Source organism: Danio rerio, chromosome 6, assembly GCF_049306965.1.
Source record: "Danio rerio strain Tuebingen ecotype United States chromosome 6, GRCz12tu, whole genome shotgun sequence".
Lineage (NCBI taxonomy): Eukaryota > Metazoa > Chordata > Actinopteri > Cypriniformes > Danionidae > Danio > Danio rerio.
The window spans coordinates 13435220-13458124 of NC_133181.1; the positions used below are offsets into that span (position 1 = coordinate 13435220).

Sequence of the window (22905 nt, forward strand, 5' to 3'; positions counted from 1 at the left end):
GTTTCGTGAAGCCTCTATTAATAATTCATCTATCATTAAAATAGCGTTAAAAGAGCTTTTTCTGATTCAAAGCTATCGAAGACCTCTAAAAGAGACAGTTCATCCAAAAGCGAAAATTCTGCCATCATTTACTCAACCTTGACTTGTTCCCAACTAGTTTGAGATTATTCATTCATTCATTTTCTTTTCGGTTTAGTCCCTTTATTAATCTATAAAGGGGAATGAACCGATAATTTATCTAGCATATGTTTTACACAGCAGATGCCCTTTAGATTACCCCATTCACCCATACCACATGCTTTTGGACTTCTGGGGGAAACCGGAGCACCCGGAGGAAACCGACGCAACACGGGGAGAACATGCAAGCTCCACACAGAAATGCCAACTGACCCAGACAGGGCTCAAACCAGAAACCTTCTTGCTGTGAGGCGATTGTGCTACCCACTGCACCACCTTGCTGCCCAGTTTGAGTTAAACACAAAAGAAGATATTTTGAAGAATGTTGAAAACCTGTTACCATTGATCTCCATTGAATGAAAAACAAGTACGTAGTCAATGGGTACTGGTTTCCAGTTTTAATATTTGGGTGAACTTTCCCTATTAAATACAATAGAAGTATTGTGTTGATGGACCATCTTTGTGTTACATAATAACTTTGCAGTGCCTATTAAAAAAAGTGAAGCAACTTTTTTTAAACAGTCACTTCAGCTCAATTATTTCCACCATAATATTTACATTCAGACCTGTGTAACTTTATTGAAAACAATAATTAACAAATTAAAACTAGTTTTTTTAAAACTGATAATGTACTGCCAGATGACATGCACTTTAGTGCTGAAGAAAATATGAATTATATTTAACCCTTATGTACTGTTGTCTTAATTTGGCCATAACTGTTTCTGTGTTTCAGCTAGTGGAAAGATTTTTGGTGACAAATCTTATTTTGACAATTTTTTTAAGAAAATGCTTTGAATTAAGAAAAAACTCAACAATACTCTCTGAGTAAATTTACTAACTTATTGTTAAGTTCGGGAAAACATCCACTCAATAAACTGTAAAAATGCATCAGATAAATATTTTTTTCAATTTTTTGCATAAATATGTTAATCAACATCAGTTCTGATGATCAAAACTACTAAATTGCTTAAAATACTACAGGGTTGTAACTCTTTAATTGCCAAATTCATAAATGATTTCACTGATTTGGTGAAAAACACAAGCACAATTACGTGTTTTCAACAGAAAAAGAAATTGTGAACTGGATTTTTTTTTTACCTTTTATCAAAGTCTTGGACAAGTGGAACAACATTGTCTTTGTTGCATTATGTATAATATTGCATTTTTTTAACGCAATTTTTACTGTTAACCATCAGTTGGCACCATTAACCCTTCAGATATACCTTTGCACAAAAAGCTTACTTTCTGGATTTTATATGGAGTATAACAGCAAATTAAAGTGTGTCTGTGAGTGTGTGAGAGTGTGGGAGTAAACTTTAAGCACATACCTTGATGTGTCTGAGAAAATCAAAATATGCATCTCAGAACTACATGAAGTAAATAAAAACAAAGACTGTGTATTTATGGACCATAAATGTTTTTATGATGGAAGTCAATGGGGCAAAAACAGCCACCAACAGTAAATTAGGGACAAAACAATGAAAATCTAACAATGCATCATAACAATAATACATTTTTTAATAAATACATCAAGCCAATGTTGTTACTAATCATTTACATGTCCAAGACTTTGATAAAAAGTAAAAATAAAACTACTTTATATATTGAAAATGCATCATTTTGTGTGTGTTTTTTCACCAAGTCAGTGACATCATTGCTGAATTTGGCAATTAAAAAGTTAAAATCCTGTAGCTTTCTTAACAATTTAGTAGTTTTGATCAGGACCCATGTTGATTAACAGATTTATGCAAAAAAAAAAAAAGAAAAAATATTTATCTGACGCTCATTTATCTTATCTTTTTTTTTTTTTAATTCAGTGGATGGTTTCATCCCGAACATAACTAAAGGGGTAGTAAATTTGAACAGTGCACAAGGATTAAAAACTTTAAACCTTTATGAGTTTCTTTAATCCGTTGAACACAAAAGAAGATATTTCGAAGAAAGCTGAAAACCTGAAACCATTGATTTAAATAACATTTGTTTTCCTACAAGGGAAGTCCGTGGTTACAGGTTTTCAGCTTTTTAAAAATAATATCTTTTGTGTTCAACATCATATTGGGTTGAAATCATTTGAGGGTAAGTAAATTTTGGGTGAACTATCCTTTTTTGAGTGAACAACGTCCCCAAAAACGCACTGTCAGTGTTCCAAATACACATTACACCCAGAATTACTCGGCGTCAGAGAGAAAAAAGATAAATAAGCCCAACTTGCAGATGACGTCAAAGAAACAATCGTCATTATCCCTCCCACAAAAAGGATGGAAAACACACAGAATTATAAATGAAATCAACTATATTGAATCTGCTGAGCAATTAAGTAGAAACGGCGCATTTGCAAACACCATAACGTTGTTTCATTCTCATAGCGGAATTTAGGTGTTTTGCACAATGCTGAGTGCCATGCCTTTACAGATAGTCATTTGCATGTGACCTTTAATTTAAATGTCTGGAAAGATTGAACGGCAGAGGGGCTGCTATTATTTGAGAACGGGGAGTCCAGGCCAGCATCCGCTTTTCCCTCCTCCCTTTCAGAATTCTGATAGAAAAATTGACTATTCCATTGATTAAAGCAAATCTTGGTTCACATCACCATTAGAGATGGTTCCTCAATAATATTCACAGATCACCTGTGAAGGACAGAGACAAGATAGTCGGAATATTACAAAATAAACAAAATATGTTTATAATACAAGTACACTAATAAAAAAAATAATCAGTATTTGAATCATCATAAAAACATAATAAACTTATACATAATAATTATCAGTTAAATAAATCCTCATGAATGTCCTATAAGAAGAAAATAATCCTGAATTTGCTGAACTTCAATGTGAAGAAAACAGTTTTATGTACATAAAAACCAGAAGTTTACATACACTCTAAAAAAAGGAACATAACCATTTAAAAAAAAATGTCTGATGGTAAATTATACTAAATGTTTACTATTTTAGGCCCGTTAAGATAACCTAAATTATTTAGATTTCTTAAATGCCAGAATAATGAGATTGAGAATTTTTTAGTAATGTCTAGACAGTCAAAAGTTTACATTTCCTTGGTATTTTTTTTTTTAGCTTTGCTTTTAAACTGTATAACTTTGGTAAAATGTTTTAGGTATCCTTCCACAAGCTTCTCACAATAGTTAGCAGGAATTTTGGCCCATTCCTCCTGACAGAATTGGTGTAACTGAGTCACATTTGTGGGCTGTCCTGCTCACACAAGCTTTTTCAACTCTGCCCACAAATGTTCTATAGGATTGACATCAGGGCTTTATGATGTTGCCTCAGTATTTCTACATAATATCCTTTCTTCATGATGCCATCTCTGCTGTGAAGTGTACCTGTCCCTCTTGCAGCAAAACAGCCAACATGATGCTGCCGCCCTCATACTTCACAGTTGGGATGGTGTTCCTAGGCTTGTCAGCTTTCCCCTTTGTCCTCCAACTGTAACACTGGTCATTATGGCCAAACAGTTTAATCTTAGTTTTGTAAAAACACAGGACATGTCTCCAAAAATTATTCTTTTCCCCAGTATTTTAGCAAATTGTAATCTGGCTTTCTTGTTGATTCTGGCTTGTTGATTTTCCCATGTTGTCACACAAGGAAGCAGTGTGTTTGAGATTTTCCTTAAATACTATTCTGCAGTTGCAATGTGCCTCCAGTTAATCAGAAACTTTCAAAACCTTGACACCATCATCTGAGCTTTTTCAGGCATAATAATCTTATTGTATGTAAACTTGACTTTCAATAAAAATTATAACAATTTCTCAAAAAATCTCTCTCTCATTATTATATACGCATAATATATAATATAAGCATAACAGAAACTAATTTAATAATCCTAACTTACCTAAAAGAGAAAATGTTTAGTTACATTAACATCTGACTTTTTTTTTAAATGGTTATGTGCCTTTTTATACAGTGTATGTAAACTTCTGGTTTCAACTGTATTTTAGATTAGTTTCTGGATTGTTTTTACGCAGGTATGATTTTTGAATATTATTAGGGAACTATCTCAAAGGAAGTCATTATAGTTGGGTAAACTTAGAGCACAGTGAGTACAACGAATATTTTTTGTACAATCCCATTGCTGAAATAATAAAAAAAAAAAACTCCACAATGGTGTTAGCAAGACTTTCAGAAGAAGAAAAAAATAGTGTGAGACTGATAACGGCAGCCTGAAGAAAGAACAACATCAAGTTTATTGTCCTGCCCATTGGCACTTCATTTTAAACTCCTCACACAAGCACTTAGTTTTTTGTAATTTGATGCAAAGATGATGTGATACATACAAGAATACATATAAATGTTCATATGTTTAAAAAAAAGGGTCCATTTAGGTGCCAATGAAGAGATTGCCCAATCCCCTATACATTTTAGCTGCGTTGATTGCACAGTTATAATATGACCAATCAGATGAGTGTGAGGATAATGCAGGGGTGTAAGAGATTAAAAGCTCAGACAAATATTGCAGTGCAAGACCAATCAAGGCCTTACAAGTTAGCATAAGAAAATTGACAGGAATCGAGTACAATTTTTTCCAAATAGGTGTATATGCACTCTTGCAGTGGTCCTAGTCAGACTTACATTTTTAGTTGAATGAAGTTATTTTTTCTAGAAATCTTAACTTACTTCAATCAAATTGACTAAAATAATGAATTAAAACTTTCTATAACTTGAAAAATCTACTTGATTATCTTACTAAAATAGGTCCAAGCAACATAAAACTGTTTGTTGTCTTGACTTTTTGTCAAGCTTTTTACCTTCTAATGCTTAAAAACTTTATATGCAAGCATTCATTCATTCATTTTCCTTCGGTTTAATCCTTTTATTCATCAGGGGTCATCACAGCGGAATGAACAGCCAACTAATTCAGCATATGTTTCACACACATGCTACGGCCAATTAAGTGTATTCAATTTACCTATATCGCATGTATTTGGACTGTGGGACTATGACGAGGCAAAATAAACCCCGAGTTTGTGCTTGCAGAAGAATAAATAAATTAATCAATTTGAATGTAAAAATTATTTTCTCAAATGACAACAATCAACATCAAACTGAGTTTCCATTGATTACAAAACAAAGACATTTAGTCCAAACCAAAGCAGAACAAAGAAAAATACAGAAAAATAAAAACACAACAAAAAATACAAAAAAATACAACAAATAAAATTAACACTCGAAATTAACACTAATGTGCACACAATGAGTTTTCAAACTGTTGCACGTCTGTCATTACAACCTTGGGGTTCATTACAAATTAAACTCTATCACTTAATTTAGTATGACTAGTATGAACAGTGTGTTGTTCACAAACAGTGAACAAATGCTAAAAAGTAAATACTAAAAAGTGGATGTTATTTACAATTTAAGTATGTCAAAATGTAAAACAATCATTACAAAGTAAAGAATCTGAAAGCTTAAAATGTCTAGTTTCCATATCTGGTCACAGAGAGCAGCAGTAAATTATTAATTTCCAACAAGAACACTCAGAGCACATCAGAGTTGTAAAGCATTACTTTGCTACAGCAATCCATATGCAAACTGCCCATACAACTTTAAAATGTTCAGTCCACATTACAAACATTGTCAAAAATGAAAAATAATAATAATAATAATAATAATAATAAAAATGGTTCGTATTTCTCAAAACATAGGAGGCACCCTTATATGTTCAGCAATGGAAATATGGCCACCTGGTGGTCATGGTTGCCACTGCCGCCAAACAAAATCTCGATGAAAGCTAATTTTTTGAGATATCAACTTCAAATTTGGAAAATAGTTTGATCAAATATTTAGCTTTGATTTTTAATACGTTTTAGGCTAAAAACAGATTTTGTAAAATACGTTTTTTATTAAACATATTGAAATATAAATATATTGTTTTATTAATGGGGGGCACAGAGACTCACTGGTTACCACTGTCGCCTCACAGCAAGAAGGTCGGTGGTTCCGGCTGGGCCAATAGGCATTTCCGTGTGGAGTTTGCATGTTCTCCCCGTGTTTGTGTGGGTTTCCTCTGGGGTGGTCCGGCTCCCCACAGTACAAAGAGATGCACTGTAAGTGAATTGAAAAAACTAAATTGGCCATATTGTATGAGTGTGTGAGTGAATGCCCATTTATCTCACCTAACGGCTGGGTTGCGGCTGGAAGGGCATCCGCTGCGTAAAACATATGATGGAATAGTTGGCAGTTCATTCCGCTGTGGCGACCCCTGATAATTAGGGGCCTAAGCCAAAGGAAAATGAATGAATGAATGAATGAATGTTTTATTATTTTCATAAACATAAAGGCGCATAACTTTTGGTTAATAATGTTTTATTTAACTTTTTATTTGTGCACCATTGAAGATTAGCAATCATTTAAGTTGAACATGCATGTCTTCTTCACGTCTATGTTCAAAGAGTGTGACAGTGAAGGTGTTAAATAATAATAATGCAATTCGAAAGCGTGAATAAACAGATAACACTTATAAATTGAGAGAAACTAAACAACTAATAATTAATAGATATATTTTTTTAAGAATGGAAAATTACTTTTAGGAAAGTACCTGTGGGTATACAGTATCTTAAAAATAACCAGCTTTTTTTCTTTCCCATTAAAGCATATTAACCTATTCTAGTACACCCAAAATAATGACCTTTTAAAACGACATCAAATTGCTCCTTAAAGACTGGAGCGCAGGCATATTTAATCTCCATGCATTATTGTCTCCCTGCCTCTCTGCCCATTTATCTCATCTAACGGCTAGCGACGACCACACCCATCTCTCCAGCCATTAATCTGCATTTTGAATGGCACTGTAAATCAAACTGTAGCCCCGCTCACCTCCCAATCATCTGACTGAAGGATCCTCCTCCTAAACACCTCCTCCTCCTCCTTTATCCATCCCTGTGCTTCATGCCATGGGGGGTTGGTGAGTGTGCGGTCGCCATGGAAACATACAAATGAAATATGACAGAGTGGATGCCGTTAATTAATCTAAAAGAAATTAAATGGAGGGGAATCGAGCTTTGAAATGTGAGTGGAATTTAAGTAGTCACGTTCTGTAATAAGGTCATCTTCCGTAATAGATCAGTCCCACTGCATTAAATAAACAGCTGACCCTTGAGAGACTGACATGAACACAGTCATCTAAACAAAGTTGATTAGTCTGCATTCCCATGATGCCACCGCCAGCCTTTTAATAGATGCTGCCACATGAATGGGACAACATGGCAGAGACATTTAAATATGTGTTTTTATTATTACCATTTACGTAACGTCGCATGGTGTCCTACATGTGACGTACTAATTTGGTGCTGCTGGTTGCGAGGTGTCTGTAAGGCACTTAATTCTGTGAACTTTGGAGCTTTTGATGTCAGTATTGATTCTGCTACAAAGCAGTAAGACTCTTATCAGAACTCAAGCAGAGGATTGCTATAAGAGCCCATACTAAGAGTCTATCTGTGACTGATAGGAGCGGGATGGGGGTGGTTTTGTGCAAATCCTTGCAGGGCTTATATTGACAACTGAGCACATGAAATATAAAAAAAGTGGACAACCACAATCTAAACCAGCAGAATATGCTTGTGTAGTACAGTTTTAGAAGTTTTGTGCTATTTTACAATCAATACTGTTGATATCGTTTGAATTGACAACAAACGCTCATTCGCTTGATGTGAACTAAAAGTACTAAATTAGGTTTTGGCTGTAGAATAAATGGCTGTAGGGGAAATTTGAAAGAAGTACACCTTTGCAAAGTTTATTTAAAAGAATAAACTTATACTAAGAGCGTGTGTCCACTTTAAACATGGGCCAGTGTAAGATTGTGACGTTATGATAGTTGCAACCCAGGCTCATTCTGGAAACGTTGCCCCGCGGACGTTTCTGGAGACCGCAAAATACGTCCCGGAAGGCACGTATTTGCGCAGTTTTTGTTTTCACGAATCTGTTCGCGCCCACGATGTTCTCGCGTAAAAAGCCGCCAGAGGCCGCTGTTGAGCGACCGACTGACCGACTGACTGAATGAATAACTGAAGGACTGACTGGGTGGCTGGCCAATCAGCCGACCCAGCCACCCTCCTCCTCCTCCTTCTTCTTCTCTAAACCCAAGCAACGATTTACAAAAGCTGTGCAGAAAAAGAAAAGCGCTAGTCTGATTTTGACCACGTTTTCGGATTTCACCGCATTTTCGCCCTGTTACGGACTCGTTTGCTTTATTTTTTGGATTCTGTTTTTTGTCTCACCTGATTACAGGAACCGCTCTTCCGCGGACTGGAACACAGTCATCGAACGCGGCCGGCTCAACCTCCTCTGGGCCTCCGCTCCGCCGACGTAACACAACGAGCTAACCGCACAAACTGGTTGCAGCAGGAAAACCCTCCACATGGAGGAGTTGAGTCATCAGCCCAGCCGGCGAGCACGAACAGCAGCGATGTCACACTGCCCTGTAGCGTTCGCTTGAAAAAACGAAATGCAGCCATACATAAAATCATACATACGTAACTCGTGGTCTCCAGAAACGTCCGCAGGGCTACGTTTTCAAAATGAGCTTGTGTTAGATAACCTTATGGCCCGTTTCCACTGAGCAACAACACACAGCATACATTTAGGCCTTATTTGGGTTCAAAAACAACACGCAAAATATAGCCCACACAGTCAGTGCAAACCTCTCATCTGTGTCTTTAATAGGGATGCACCAATCCCGATACCTGGATCAGATATTGGTAGGATACTGCATATTTGATACCAATCCAAATCCGATCTTGCGCGCGTGCTATATTTGTTGTAATTTATAAGCCAACAAAAGCCATTGAGGTAGCCTATTGAAAGGCACTAGAAAGTTGTCATGTATGCCTATACTATATCCCAAATGTTTTGAAGTCATTTTATAGTTTAATGTGAAGCACAGATTAATATTCACATGGTTAAATTCATGTTCAGCTCAGCGCTTCCCGCCACTGCACTTGTCAATCATTCTCCATTCATTCACAATTCAAACTGCGCGTCACGTTAATGACAGCTCGAAAAACTTTAAGACTAATTGTTCCTGTTAATATAAGTAATCGATGGAGAAATGCTTTTAGTTTTGCATTAAATTGATTTATTTTGACTTGAAACATGGAGATCATTGCTGTTTTTAAATCATGTTGTGCAGACATGACATGTGCTGCTCCGTAAGATTATTCTTACAATAAGTTTCTCTTCTCTCATCCTTCCGACTGAGTTTATTCTTCCGAGGGGAATACTTTAAGTGGTGCAAATAGTTGGTAAAGCCTGGCTTATTTTGGTTAAAGTAGTTGATTAAATTAATAGGCTAAAAGTGAAACTGACGGCCCAGTGCATAGTAATTGTCATTAACAGAAAATTATATAGCCTAATATAGGCTACTCCAAAACTGTGAATATTTCACTGTTACTTTATATATATAAATTTTTTATTTAACAGACCTGTTTGTCAGTTTGTGCTTTGAAGCATACTAGCCTATAAGCGGACCTTGTTTTGAACTTCATCTCAACTTGTTCATTGTATAGATAACTGACCAACAAAAATACATTAAAATTACCAACAAATTATAGCAAACAAAATTTGTTTCAAAAAATAATTTTTCAGACAAAAAACATTATTTTTCAGACATGCTTTTAGTTTCTCCATTTCACTCGTGGCGAGTTTAGACGAGGAAATGTTAATTAAGTAAAACTCGCCTCAGAGGGTTTAGTTTAGTCTGCTTCAAACCTGCAGGAAAATATCAGACTTTGCTAAAAGGTTGGTTATTTTACCAACGATTAGGGTAGCCTATTACAGATTTTAAAGAACAATCTTAATATTAAAAAGGAAACATAAGCTGGACACAACAGATCATATCAATGTCATAATGAATGCTCAAATAATGTAGCCCATAGTTTATAACAAGCATCATGTTTAGTTAGATTGTGCCATCTGTCATATACTGTACAGTAGGCCAATAGGTGTTTTGTTTTTTTTGTTTTTTTAGTAAAGAAGATTTAAGGTTATCACCAGAACTATAGAAACTGTATTTTGTTAATTATATATAATAAAACAAAGCAAAAACAAACAAAAAAAAAATTTAAAAAAATAAATAAAAAAACGGCACAGTTCTATAAACTCAGAGAATGGACTTGTGTTCTTGTGGAGACTGATCTTGCCAGTTGTCCTCGGAAGAACAAACTCGGGAGACCACAAGAACAGGTCCTGTCCTGGAAGAGGACGTGTCCTGTGGGAAATGAGATGCTGATGGTCACGTGACCTTTGCGCTTTTTTAATAGAAAAATTTAAACATTACAACATTCAAACAACGATTTATTTGCTTTTCCCCTTTTCAAAATATATACTATTTAAAACATTTAAATATACGTTGCACAATATAAATAAAACATTTTAATATGAATTTTAGCAAATAAACACCCTTAATGTGTTAAATTAACACTTAATGTGTTTAACCCTTTATTAAGATTTTCATGATAATGTTTATATTCACTGTTTCATTTAGGGAAACTCCTGAGATAAATAAGGGATATCTCTGAACTTTAATAACAAATCTAAATAAAATGCTGCGCTTCCCACCTCCAGTCGCAATGACTTCTGGGACTTCTATAGCAAGTTCGGTGCTCAAGTCTGCATCCGTGTGCCTCGATATCTAGAACACATCCGGGAAGTTTCACGCGTTCTTATGGTCTTGAGTATTGGAACTGAACTTAAGCAGCTGATGATGACGTTACACGAGAACATAAGGAAGCAAGACCGCTTAAGAACGCATATTGCAAAACAGCTAAAATCACCACACTCCCTCATCATCCACCACACACCACACCTATGAACCCTCACCTGATTACCAATCACCTGCACCTGCAATCACAACAACTCACTATAAATACTCACCTCACTCACTCAGTCTTCAGCTGGAACCAAAGACGCATAGTCCTCTCTCCTGAATTCTCCTGTGCTCCTCCATGGATGTTCTCCCTCCGACTGTCCTTCTCCTGCGAATGCAGATAAACCTGTTTAATGGAAGTGAGTATTCTTATGTTGGCGTTTAACCAAAGTAATGAGCTTATGCATTGAATTGGTTGTGTATGAGATTGCTTACTCTCTACAACATCATTCACCTGCTTCACCTAACCATTGTTGTTGCTACGTTTGAATGAACGCCCTTGAAATTTTATCATTCGTCTTCCTTGTGTGGCCGTGACACTTTTAGGGTATACTTTTGTAATTTTAAGGTTTAGTTGTGTACCTTTAAGGTACTCTGAGATACCCATTTGTACTTTTTAGGTAATAATAATACACTGTAAAACCCAAAAAGTGACAGTAACTCAAACTTTTTGAGGAAACTGATTGCAACAAACCATTTGAGTTAAAAAACTAATCCATATGCATACCGTGAACGTACTCCATTTAAGTTGAAGTAATGAGGTGTTTATTTAACTCATTACCTTCAACACCGAGTTCAAAACTCTTTTTAAATGAGTAGAATCAACTTTAAGTATATTTTGAGTTAACTACATTCACAACTGTCAATAATCAGTACATTTTAATTTCCCTTAGACATTAATGATAGCCCTGATGTTTTGTCCTTTCTGCTTTTTGGACTGACAGGGTCTGATGTGTTCAATCTCATGGGACATTTAAATCCCACCTGGAGCTGAATTCCATCCGAGACTACAAAATTCACTGTGTGAAATCAGAGTAGTTCAGCCTTGAGGGGAGACTTTGGGAGTGTACAAACCATACACATATAAATAAGACTTTAATATTATTAATGTTTAATGATATTGCAGACCTACATGTGCTGTTTGCATCATTAATAATTAGTTCATGTATAGATTGCCATGCTATGAATAGTTTTGTTATCAACAGAGCCTAATACATGAAACTTTGTCCAAGATGGATTTCAAGAGCACAGTGGGATTTTGTTTTTGACCAGAAGAACACAAAATGTCCCACAGAGACCATGCATCAACACCTGCATGGCCATTAACCCATTCAATTAGCTTCCACCATGAGTGTTCTGCTAATTATCTAAATTGCATCTTTAATGATGTGAGTCCTTTAAAACAAGGAAGGTATATCTTCTGCAGCAAGCGACGAGCTATTAGGTATGAGGCGGTGTGTGTAAAAACTATACTGAAAACCATTTAAGAAATAATCATTAGCAAAGCAAACAGTGTTCAGCAACAGGCGAATACGCTCAATTATGACAATTGTGGTTAAAAATATTGCAGATTTTTTAGTAAAAATGTGGAATTAGAAAAACTTGCATGATTTAATTTGCTTTGTTTCATTTAGCATTAAAGAATTTTTTTAAAAGTATTATATTAAAGTAATTTATAATGCCCATTTTGAGGGTCTACTTAACAGTTGATATCCAGGCAAATGCATTATATTTATTTAATACAATTTTCCCCCATAAAGAAATTGTGCTAATGTGCTAAAATAACATTTTTACATGAACAAATGTGGACACATGTAGACTATGTAGACAAGGGTTCTTTTTAATTATTAATTTATTTTTTTAATTTAAAAGATTTACACATGATTGCATCTAAAATGTATTAGATTTTTCTGATTATTATTAAGGAGAACTATTAAGTGAGATGGGCAGACATACAGCATATATATATATATATATATATACACACACACACACACACACACACACACACACACACACACACACATATATATATTTACAAATTTAAGTGGATTGAACATAAAACTATTACGTTTTCCGCAAAACGCTCAAGAACTGTGTTGTTTCGGCTTATTTTTAAAAAGTAGTTTGAACAAATAAATAAGTAGTTTGACTGTAGAAAAAACATACTTTCATCTCTCCGACACTTTAACCGACACATGCACCAGACACTTCCTAACAATCACTCCATATCAAAAAATAATTGTGCTTTTATAAAGTGTGCGACACACAGGTAGGTGGGCTTGACAAACCACCTGTAGAAACACACTTCTCTCTCCCTCTAAAAAAAACAAAAACAGCACCTTTGTATAATTTGCACTTGTTGTGTGTATTGCCTCTCCTTCTTAAATCACTGAAGGCATAATGCTAAATGACTAAATGTAAATGCAAATCTTGAATGTTAACATTCAGATTGGTTAACATTGACTGGACAAATGCACAAATCCAGACAATATTATAATCGTTTTATAGTTGGAATTAAGTTTGTGCCAACTAATAATTAATGAATCATTTGGAAAAGAGTAATTAAGGGAACATAATAAAGTGTGTGGAACTAGATAATAAATAACAATTAGTTTTTTTTAACAGTGAATTCAATTTATCTTTTCTCGTAAATCGTTTTTCTACGACATAGAATTTCAAAGCAGCTTAACGTAAAGAAAAAGAAGGTAAAGTTTATAATAATGAAACATTCCACAAATGTTGTAGTTCTAAATTAAAAGCACTTCAGTTCAGTTTAGTATAAACGTCGCAGCATTGTACAGCACTTTTTTGTGTTTTAATTCAACAGGAATTAAACAAAATATTTGGAAAAACTTATCACTAAAATTAATTTTAACTATTAAAATTGTCCAGAAAAAATATATATGAGCGATTCCAGCGCTATGGATGTGTCATTTGCAGTTAAAACTCAAAATATAAATTCACATAGAAAGTAGATGCTAACATTATATTGAAACCTTTGTTTATATTTTCCAGAACTACCAACCACAGAGTTAAGGGACCAGAAAAATATCAATCTCTAAATATGTTTTGTACTTTAAGTGAGGAAAATGAACATGTGTTACAGATATGACAAGTCTGTGGGTTTACAGTATACAACATACTTTGTAGAAATTCTGTGAATTAAACTGCACAACCAGAAAGAAACATTGATAATCAAAAGGATATGAGTTGGCTCTCTATCAAACAAAAATGATTGGTTTTATTTAATTTAATATTTTCAATTTATGATTAAAAAAGTGTCGTCATGTATGTGAAATCTCTCGTTATGGATGTGACAGATGTGAATTTGCCACTTGTGTGACTTTGATAAATTACAAAGAATAGTTTAAAAACTGACAGATGCATTTGAGCATTTCTAAAGTACTGTAAAATACTTGCTTACCCAAAAAACCCAGAAACGGTTTCCATATTTTGGTGAAAACTAAATTTTTTTTCATGGCAAGGTTGACATTTGCATGGAATTGCTCATATATAAAAAAAGATTATTGAAAACAAACAGTTTTTCATAGGACCCTAATCTCTTTTCCTTCAACAGCTCCTTTATCTCTCTCTGCCTTGGATGATTTATTGATTATCTGATTTAAGGTTAACTATTTGTCAGTTTTCTCGTTTAAACGGTCTCTTTGCATAATTCCATCTCTATCAAAAGGCAGATTGTCATAATTACAGCAGGAAGTTGCAAACTTGATCCATGATTGAGAAACCGAGCAATCTTGGATGGTTTGCAGTATTGAAAAAGTAGGCTGAATGTCCAGATGTGAGTACTGACAAAAAAAATCCTGGCAGATGTGCTCAAATGTAGATTCTTTTCATAACACCTGTCTCGCTAGGTATTTATGCGGAACTGTGCCTCGACCTGCTTCATTGTAATGGAAAGTCTGGTAGAACTAGAGCAAACACAGTTTCACACCGTCTCTCCAATAAGACACGGACCACTGGGAATCAGACCCTCTGTTTACCTGTGCTGTGTCCCGTCATTATTCCACCCCATCAGTATTCAGAAAGCGACGCTCAGATTGCGAACAATATGACCCCATTCTGCCTAAAAAGAAGCACACAAAACATTACAACAATGTTACTAAGTATTGCATATTAGCAATGATGCATTATAGGCATCCTATAAATATCACAGGTTGGGAAATACTGGAGCTTCTTAACTTTTAAGAGAAATCCAGCAATCCAAACCCCTCAGTCCTGTTTTCTGTGCAAAAAAAAAAAATGACAAAGCACTCTGCAAATAGTGATTGAGCTCTTACCGAAAGGTCAGCAGTTCTTTTGATTTGTAAAGGATTCATTGAACATGATCGATTGGATTCATTAATGACACGTATGAAGACAGACCAGATCAATCTAAATGGTAAACTGGCATCATTGTCATCATTTTGCAGCTCGACGCTCATAAAGCCTATTAATTTGTGCTCAGAAATGATCATATATCATTTAATGAAGATAGCATGCTGCTTTCGCATGACATCAACTATCAGTCACTGTTCGACACTGTTTGTAGACAGAAACTCATTTGTAGTATCATGCTGCAGGACAAACATGGCATTTTTCAATCTGGCAAGACATTTAAAACATGGAAAAAATTACTCTTATGAAATTGTTTCAGGGTGTCTGCAGGTTTCAAGTAAAATGTAAGACTTTTAAGGAGTTTTAAAGAGCATTATGAATGACATTTTAGACTTTTAGACCAGGCTAAATGCTAAGGATTGTTTTAAATATCCGAGTTGGAACATATTTTGACTTGCTTTATCAAAAATGTTTATAATTTAATACATTTAATAACAGAACAATAACAATTTAATAATATAAAATATAAGTCAGGTCAGTATCCTCAGTGGTAAATAAATGGAGAACATTTAAACAAATGTTACTGTAAGAAAAGGAAATAAAACATGGTAAAAATGTTTTTTTTAAATAAAAAGTTGGTCCCACTTTATATTAAGTGTCCTTAACTACTATGTACTTGCATCAGAAAAATAAATACAATGTACTTACTGTGTTTATAATGTATTTGAGAACACTTGTGGTGCTTTTGAGTTGGGATAGAGGTTAGGTTATGGACAGGTTTGGTGGCATGGGTAGGTTTAAGGGTGGGTTAAGGTGTAAGGGACGGTCAACAGTGTATTTACAAATGCAATTACAAAAGTTAATTTCAGATGTAATTACATACGTTTTTAAATCAAGCATCAGTACACAGTGAATACATGTATTTACACAATAAGTACATTGTAACAAACTATTAATTCCTATGTAAGTACATGTTAGTTAAGGCCACTTAATATAAAGTGGGACCAAAAGGTTTTAATGAGATTGGGATTGTTGGTGACTGAGTATTAATAGACAGATTGGGTATATACATGAACAAATAAAAATTAAGATCTGTTAAAAAGATTTAAGACCTACAACACAATATTTTGGTATATTTAAGACTTTTTAAAGACTAAAAATTAGCTTTTGAGATTTAGGACATTTTAAGACTTTTTAAGACCCCACAGAAACCCTGTGATTTAATCAATCTTAAAGTTCATCATGAAATATGAGATTTTAAGCAGCCATTTATGCTTTTTGTAATCTCCTAAACCAAATCATTTGATGACTGCTGTTTGCAGGAAACAAAATCAGATGTTTATCCAATTAAATAATATTTAGAATGATTAAAAGTTGAATTTTGTGATACGGCATGGACATTCCCATGCTGTATCACTAAATTCAACTTTTAATCAAGCAATTTTTTACACAACCACTTTTGTTGATGCTCCAAATATTAGCGCTGTTATGATTCTTAAATTCTACATGATGAGATTTTCAGTGATCAGCAATTGAGTTATTTGCACCAGACGAAACAGGTCAGAAATTTAGATACAGCCATTCAGAAGCAAAGTTTATGCACTCACTCACAAAATGGTAAGGTTTATAATCTAATTCAGAGGTTCGCAATGTGGGGGTCGGGACCCCCCGAGGGGTCACAGGACATTGAATGGGGAGTCTCCTGGTGATTTCCAAAAATCTATTTATTTTTATTAAACCCAAGTTGATTATAGTTATACTGTATAGTTACTATAGTAGCTTATAGTTACTAGTTCTATTGGACTGCAACCCCTGGGGTGAATACATTACATTAAAGACACAGCAGTAGCGTCAGATGCAGCAGATTGATTTTATAATACCAGGTTAAACTTTCTGCCACATTTACATCACTGACTGAAAATTAAGCAAAGAATAGACTTTGGTCTGTTGGTGTGTGCGCGCCATATATCTATATTTATAACCACCTCAGAGGATATTGGGGGTCGCGATTTACTGACATTGTCATTTTAGGGGTCGCGGGCTGAAAAGTTTGGGAAACCCTGCTTTAATAATACATATTAAACCTCTTTAACATTATTAAATGCACATGCTGAATCTCTGATATGTGTACACTGAGTCACAGTTCTAAAGTTCAATTTTAAACAGTTTATTTTATTTTCAACATCTGAGGTAAACTATCTGCTGCTGCTTTCAGTATATGGCAATAAATGTAATGCAAAATGGCATTCAAACTCATAATATTAGCATTTAACACTGAATAAAGCACATCATTGTCAAAATTGTCTGTTACTCAGCTGCAAGAAATAGAAACAGTTTCTAATATATCAATTTCAGGTGTTGGTTAGGACAAAAAACTCCATTTAATATGCTGAATACTCCCTATATTGTGTGCCGTTGCTTTTTTTTTTAGAACACGACTTAAATCAGCCTTTGGCTTGATTGTCAGACTCTATCCTCAATCTGGCAACTTGCGCTTGCGTTTGTTTTGATCCAGGAATGTAATACCTGTTTCAACCACTGGGTGTCAAACTTACATACTGCACCTTTAAGTAAGTTTATTTGTATTTTATTTTGTTTTATTCAACTGTAGATATATACGCTATTTTTGTGAGACCTATGAATAAATATGCAGTTGAAGTCAGAATTATTAGCCCCCCTTTTGTTTATTTTTTTTCCTTTTTTTAAATATTACCCAAATGATGTTTAACAGAGCAAGGAAATTTTCACTGTATGTCTGATCTTTTTTTCTGAAGAAAAGTCTTAATTGTTTTATTTCGGCTAGAATAAAAGCAGTTTAAAATTTTTTAGATAGTCTACAAAACAAGCCATCGTTATACAAAAACTTGCCTAATTACGCCAACCGGCCTAGTTAGCCTAATTAACCTAGTTAAGTCTTTAAATTTCACTTTAAGCTGTGTAGAAGTGTCTTGATATACAGTCAAATATTAATTTCTGTCATCATGGCAAAAATAAAATAAATCAGTTATTAGAAATGAGTTATTTAAACTATTATGTTTAGAAATGTGTTAAAAAAAAATCTTCTGTCTGTGAAACTAAATTTTTTTGGGGGTGGAGGGATTGGGGGGGTATCCGCTGTGTAAAACATATGCTGTAAAAAGTTGACGGTTCATTCAGCTGTGGCGACCTTTGATAATCAGGGACTAAACAGAAGGGAAATGAATGAATAAATGAGTGAATATTCACACGGATGCCAATTGTATGAAAATGTATGACATTTTATTTTTTAAACAATAGTTTCACCACCCTTTTGCAGGGTATGAGCAAATCGTTTGAAAAGCTTGAATAAGGTCACACCAATTAGTTGAAACAAATTGAAATAGTTGCGAATTGTTGTACGACTTTGGAAAGTGCTGCCGGAATGTTATATCAGCATTCCTGAAAATGCAGCTTGATATATGATGTTGTGTGCTCAATTGTTTACATGCCATCATTAAAGCAATTTTGACTAGAATAATTGGCTTAACAGCACCCTAAACCAGAACTACAATTCCCAGAAGGCATGTTCGCTGCTTATTTACACAAGCTTAGACCAGTCTGCTTTGTGATTTAGATTAAAACGTGTCTCCCACATGGGGTGGAGGGGTGGGATGTTCTGAGAGCTTAATTAAGTCGTAGGACCCTGGCAATGACGAATGCCTCTTAACATGAGCAGGCTACGACACCGGTAGTGCTGCCCTTTATAGCTGCGCATCTTCTTTTGAGCAAAATACCACTATAGCATCTACAGCTTTTACTCCTGGATGGTGTCTCGCGCACAATCAAAATGTGATGAATAATGCCAGTTGCCTTCGAGTCAGAGATTCTGTGTCCATTTTCTCCGAGCATGACAGAGCGATACAGCGGGCCTGCGAGGTCTTGCTAGATCCTCGGCTCTTTTGGTGTTTCCTAGCATCGGTCTATTCATCACCATCGCGGGTCTCTTGTTCTGCTCTGTGTCTTCCTTCATCACTGCAGCTAATTAAAGAGCTCGGAGGTCTGCTACTGTTTCCACTGCCTTGTATTACCATTAATTACAATGACATCTCAGATCCGCGGCATAGCAGCACAGTGATTCATGGCGCGCCGGGTCGGAGTAAGAGACTTATCTCACACACTCACACGGACTCCTGTACATATGCATGGATGCGCTCACACATGCACGCACACACAAACGTAATAAATTAGGCTCGACTGAAGACTGATGGCCCACAATGTAATAGCCATAGATCAATTAAGCAAATGGCAAGCCGAGAAAGGGAGGGCTAATCTCTGGAAAGTATATATATATATAAAGATTTGCAGTTTATTCTAAAGGAGATACTGTATTTTTGAGGCCAAGCAAACAAATTAAGATGTTAATGAATAGAAAAATGTGGTATTGTGATTCTGTGGAATTGCGTAACATCGTAAATCGCACACTTTTACAAATAAAGGAAGCTGGCACTGTCACAAAAATAAAGCTTCCAATCTTCACTCTAAAGAAATGCAGGGTTCCACACAATTCGTACATGTTGTCCTAATTCTTTCAATTCAATTCATCTTTATCTATATACTGTAGCACTTTTACAATGTAGATTGTGTCAAAGCAGCTTAACAGAAATTCATTCATTCATTCATTTTTTTGTCGGCTTAGTCCCTTTATTAATTCGGGGTCACCACAGCGGAATGAACCTCCAACTTATCCAGGAAGTTTTTACGCAGCGGATGCCCTTCCAGCCGCAACCCATCTCTGGGAAAGATCCACACACGCATTCACACACACACACTCATACACTACGGACAATTTAGCCTGCCCAATTCACCTGTACCGCATGTCTTTGGACTGTGAAGGAAACCGGAGCACCCGGAGGAAACCCACGCGAATGCAGGGAGAACATGCAAACTCCACACAGAAACGCCAACTGAGCCGAGGCTCGAACCAACGACCCAGCGACCTTCCTGCTGTGAGACGACAGCACTACCTACTGCGCCACTGCTTCGCCCCTTAACAGAAATGTTCTAGTAAATTGAAACTGTGTCAGTCCAGTTTTCAGAGTTAAAGTTCAGTTCAGTTCAGTGTGGTTTAAATTTCACTGCTGAAAGTCCAAACACTGAAGAGAAAATCCATCGATGCGCAGCTCTAAAGTCCTAAACCAAGCAAGCTAGTGGCGACAGTGGCATGAAACAAACTTCACCAATTGACGAAAGTGAAGGAAAAAACCTTGAGAGAAAGCAGGCTCAGTTGGGGGACGTTTCTCCTCTGGCCAAAATTCTTGTGCAGAGCTGCAGTCTAGGCAATAGGCTGGAGAACGCTGGATGTCCATTGCGGAAAAGCTGCAGATGCGAGTAGGTCACCCGCAGGTGTTCAGGCTGGACCACGGGATCAATGCAGGGACTCGCCTGTCACTTTCGATTAAGTTAACATAATTGTTTTCACAAATTTAAGTGGATTAAACATAAAAAAAAATTTAAGTTGTGCCAAAAAAAATTTACATTGTGCCAAAAATGTAAACCAGATTAGGCCTGTGCATAATATATTGTATAGAAATGGTGCAGTGGGGCGGGGGAGACGCTGTTGTAGCAAAGATGATTTGTCTCTATTTTTCAAATATTTTTGAAATTGTTGTTTTATTGGCTAAATGTTAATAATAAGATCTGAACAACAACAACAAAAAATAGTTATTAAAACTATTATGTTTAGAAATGTGTTGAAAAAAAATCTTCTTTTCATTAAACAGAAATTGTGGGAAATAATACACAAGGGGGCTAATAATTCTGACTTCAACTGTACCTAAAAGTACCAAATATAGCTTTTGAAATTGTACCACCTCAGTGACAGCTTTCGTATCTTTATTACTAAGAGTGGAGCTGCTTTCATCAAGGATGTGGTTGAAGGTTTTATTTTATAGTGTATTTTACTGCTGGTGGAACGCTGTAAGCTGGAAAGGTGACAGAATATTGAGTGTGATCTTCCTGTGACTGAGGTCAGTCTGTGTTTCACTTCTGGGTCACAGAACTGATAGGGGACACACATCAAAGTACGAGCTCAAAGTAAAAGACTCAACATCTGCTGTATGTTTCAGACTCTCTAAGGTACAAAGATATGATATACACACGCACACACTCACACACTATTCTATCCCCTACTCCTAAACCCAACCCCAGCATAACACAGCATGCATTCCCTTTATTTATTCATTTTCCTTCAGCTTAGTCGCTTTATTCATCTGGGGTCACCACAGCGGAATGAACCACCAAGTTATCCAGCGTATGTTTTATGTAGCGGATGCCCTTCCAGCTGCAGCCCAGTACTAGAAAACATCCATACACACTCATTCACACACAAACACTACGGCCAATTTAGTTTATTCATTTTACCTATAGCGCATGTACAGGTGCATTAGGGGTACAGGACTGGGGAAACCAGTGTACCCGGAGTAAACCCATGCCAACATGGGGAGAACATGCAAACTCCACCCAGAAAGGCCAACTGACCCGGCCAGGGCTCCAACCAGCAACCTTTTTGGAGGCACTGTGAGGCGATCGTGCTACCCACTGCACCACCGTGCCGCACCACAGCCTGCATTTTTACCTTTATTAAATTTTTTACTTTTATTGAATCTTTTATTTATTTATTTTTGTGATTTATGAACCATTTTATGTATGGGGGCCTAAAAAAAAAAAAAACACAAAATGCTCCCAAAAGCTCAAAATTAACCGGTATTGCTATACTTGAGGGGGTCCCCACAACATGAGGAGTATAAGGTGCACACACACCAGGTTTCAGTGAATTGTGTGGACTTTCAATACTCCATGTTTTTTCTATACCCGAAGCCAACCTTAACACTAAACCCAACCCTAACTGCAACCTATTTCCGTTTTTACACTTTCCGATAAAGATACTTCATTTTTTTATAAATAATATCTTGCAGACCAATCTTTTGATTTTGTTAATCAATACATCCATAGCCAAATATCGCTGTTAATCTATTCTTAAAGTTGGTTTGGGAGCTGGGTCTATTCTACGCAAGCTACAGTATATAATGATTTTCCCCTTGCTATTTTAGTGTGGATGTAAACCAGACCGGTGAGCCACCTGACAAAAAAGTGCCATGAATCAAATCAGCGGGATGCTATTCTGGTTCTTTCACTTACTTTGAAGAAACTACTGACTAAGTTCACGTGGACATCTGTAATCTAGTTATTTGCCTTAATAAACAATAATACTATTAAGGTGTTTATTTGAAGAGCTTTCAAGTAAGAGATTCCTGTAATTTTGGGTGACTTTAACTGCAGTTCCGCAGTTACACTTTCACTCATGAACATTTCATTCATGCACCTGTGAAAAACTGGGGTATTAGGGCGTACTCACAATATGCTATACGAACCGTGCCCAGGCTCGTTTCCCGGATTGTTTGAGAAGTGTGAGTGCTCTGAATCGGGCTCAGGCACGGTTCACTTGTCCGGGAACTGAATATGAGACGTGACTTTTACAGGACCGTTTCATATGGATTAATTAATCATTCTTACTGTTCAATGAATGCAAATTGTCGTATTTTATTTAAGACGCAAACCCCACACTGCATGACAGATGCACCTTCAGCAAACCTCCTAATTCCTGCAGCACGAGGACTTTATGATTGTTTATGAGCGTCAAAAGTGGCTGATCTGTTTAGCGAAATATTTGACTGTGTGTCACTGCATTCCGAACAACTCCAATGAAAAATCTAAACAAAT

At 35.9% G+C, this 22905-nt stretch overlaps 1 protein-coding gene and 1 long non-coding RNA gene across 3 annotated transcripts in view; one reads left to right on the forward strand and one right to left on the reverse strand.

Annotated features, from left to right (window-relative positions):
- Window positions 1-560: 560 nt before the first annotated feature.
- The window catches only part of LOC103911182 (uncharacterized), a 32653-nt gene continuing 10308 nt past the window's right edge, over window positions 561-22905 (reverse strand). Inside the window, exons 3-7 of one of the 2 annotated variants that reach the window (XR_012407694.1) lie at window positions 14835-14917; window positions 11058-11158; window positions 7005-7072; window positions 6305-6405; window positions 4357-6233 (exon numbers count right to left, since the gene is read on the reverse strand). This is a non-coding gene — a long non-coding RNA (uncharacterized lncRNA). Of the gene's footprint in view, window positions 2805-4356; window positions 6234-6304; window positions 6406-7004; window positions 7073-11057; window positions 11159-14834; window positions 14918-22905 lie in introns of those variants that run through there. The other variant, XR_012407693.1, reaches the window with a different exon arrangement.
- Window positions 11076-22905, forward strand: part of stk24b (serine/threonine kinase 24b (STE20 homolog, yeast)) — a 67028-nt gene continuing 55198 nt past the window's right edge. Inside the window, 1 exon segment of the mRNA NM_213477.1 lies at window positions 11076-11189. Within this exon segment, the coding sequence (NP_998642.1) occupies window positions 11184-11189 (6 nt within the window). The 5' untranslated portion in view covers window positions 11076-11183.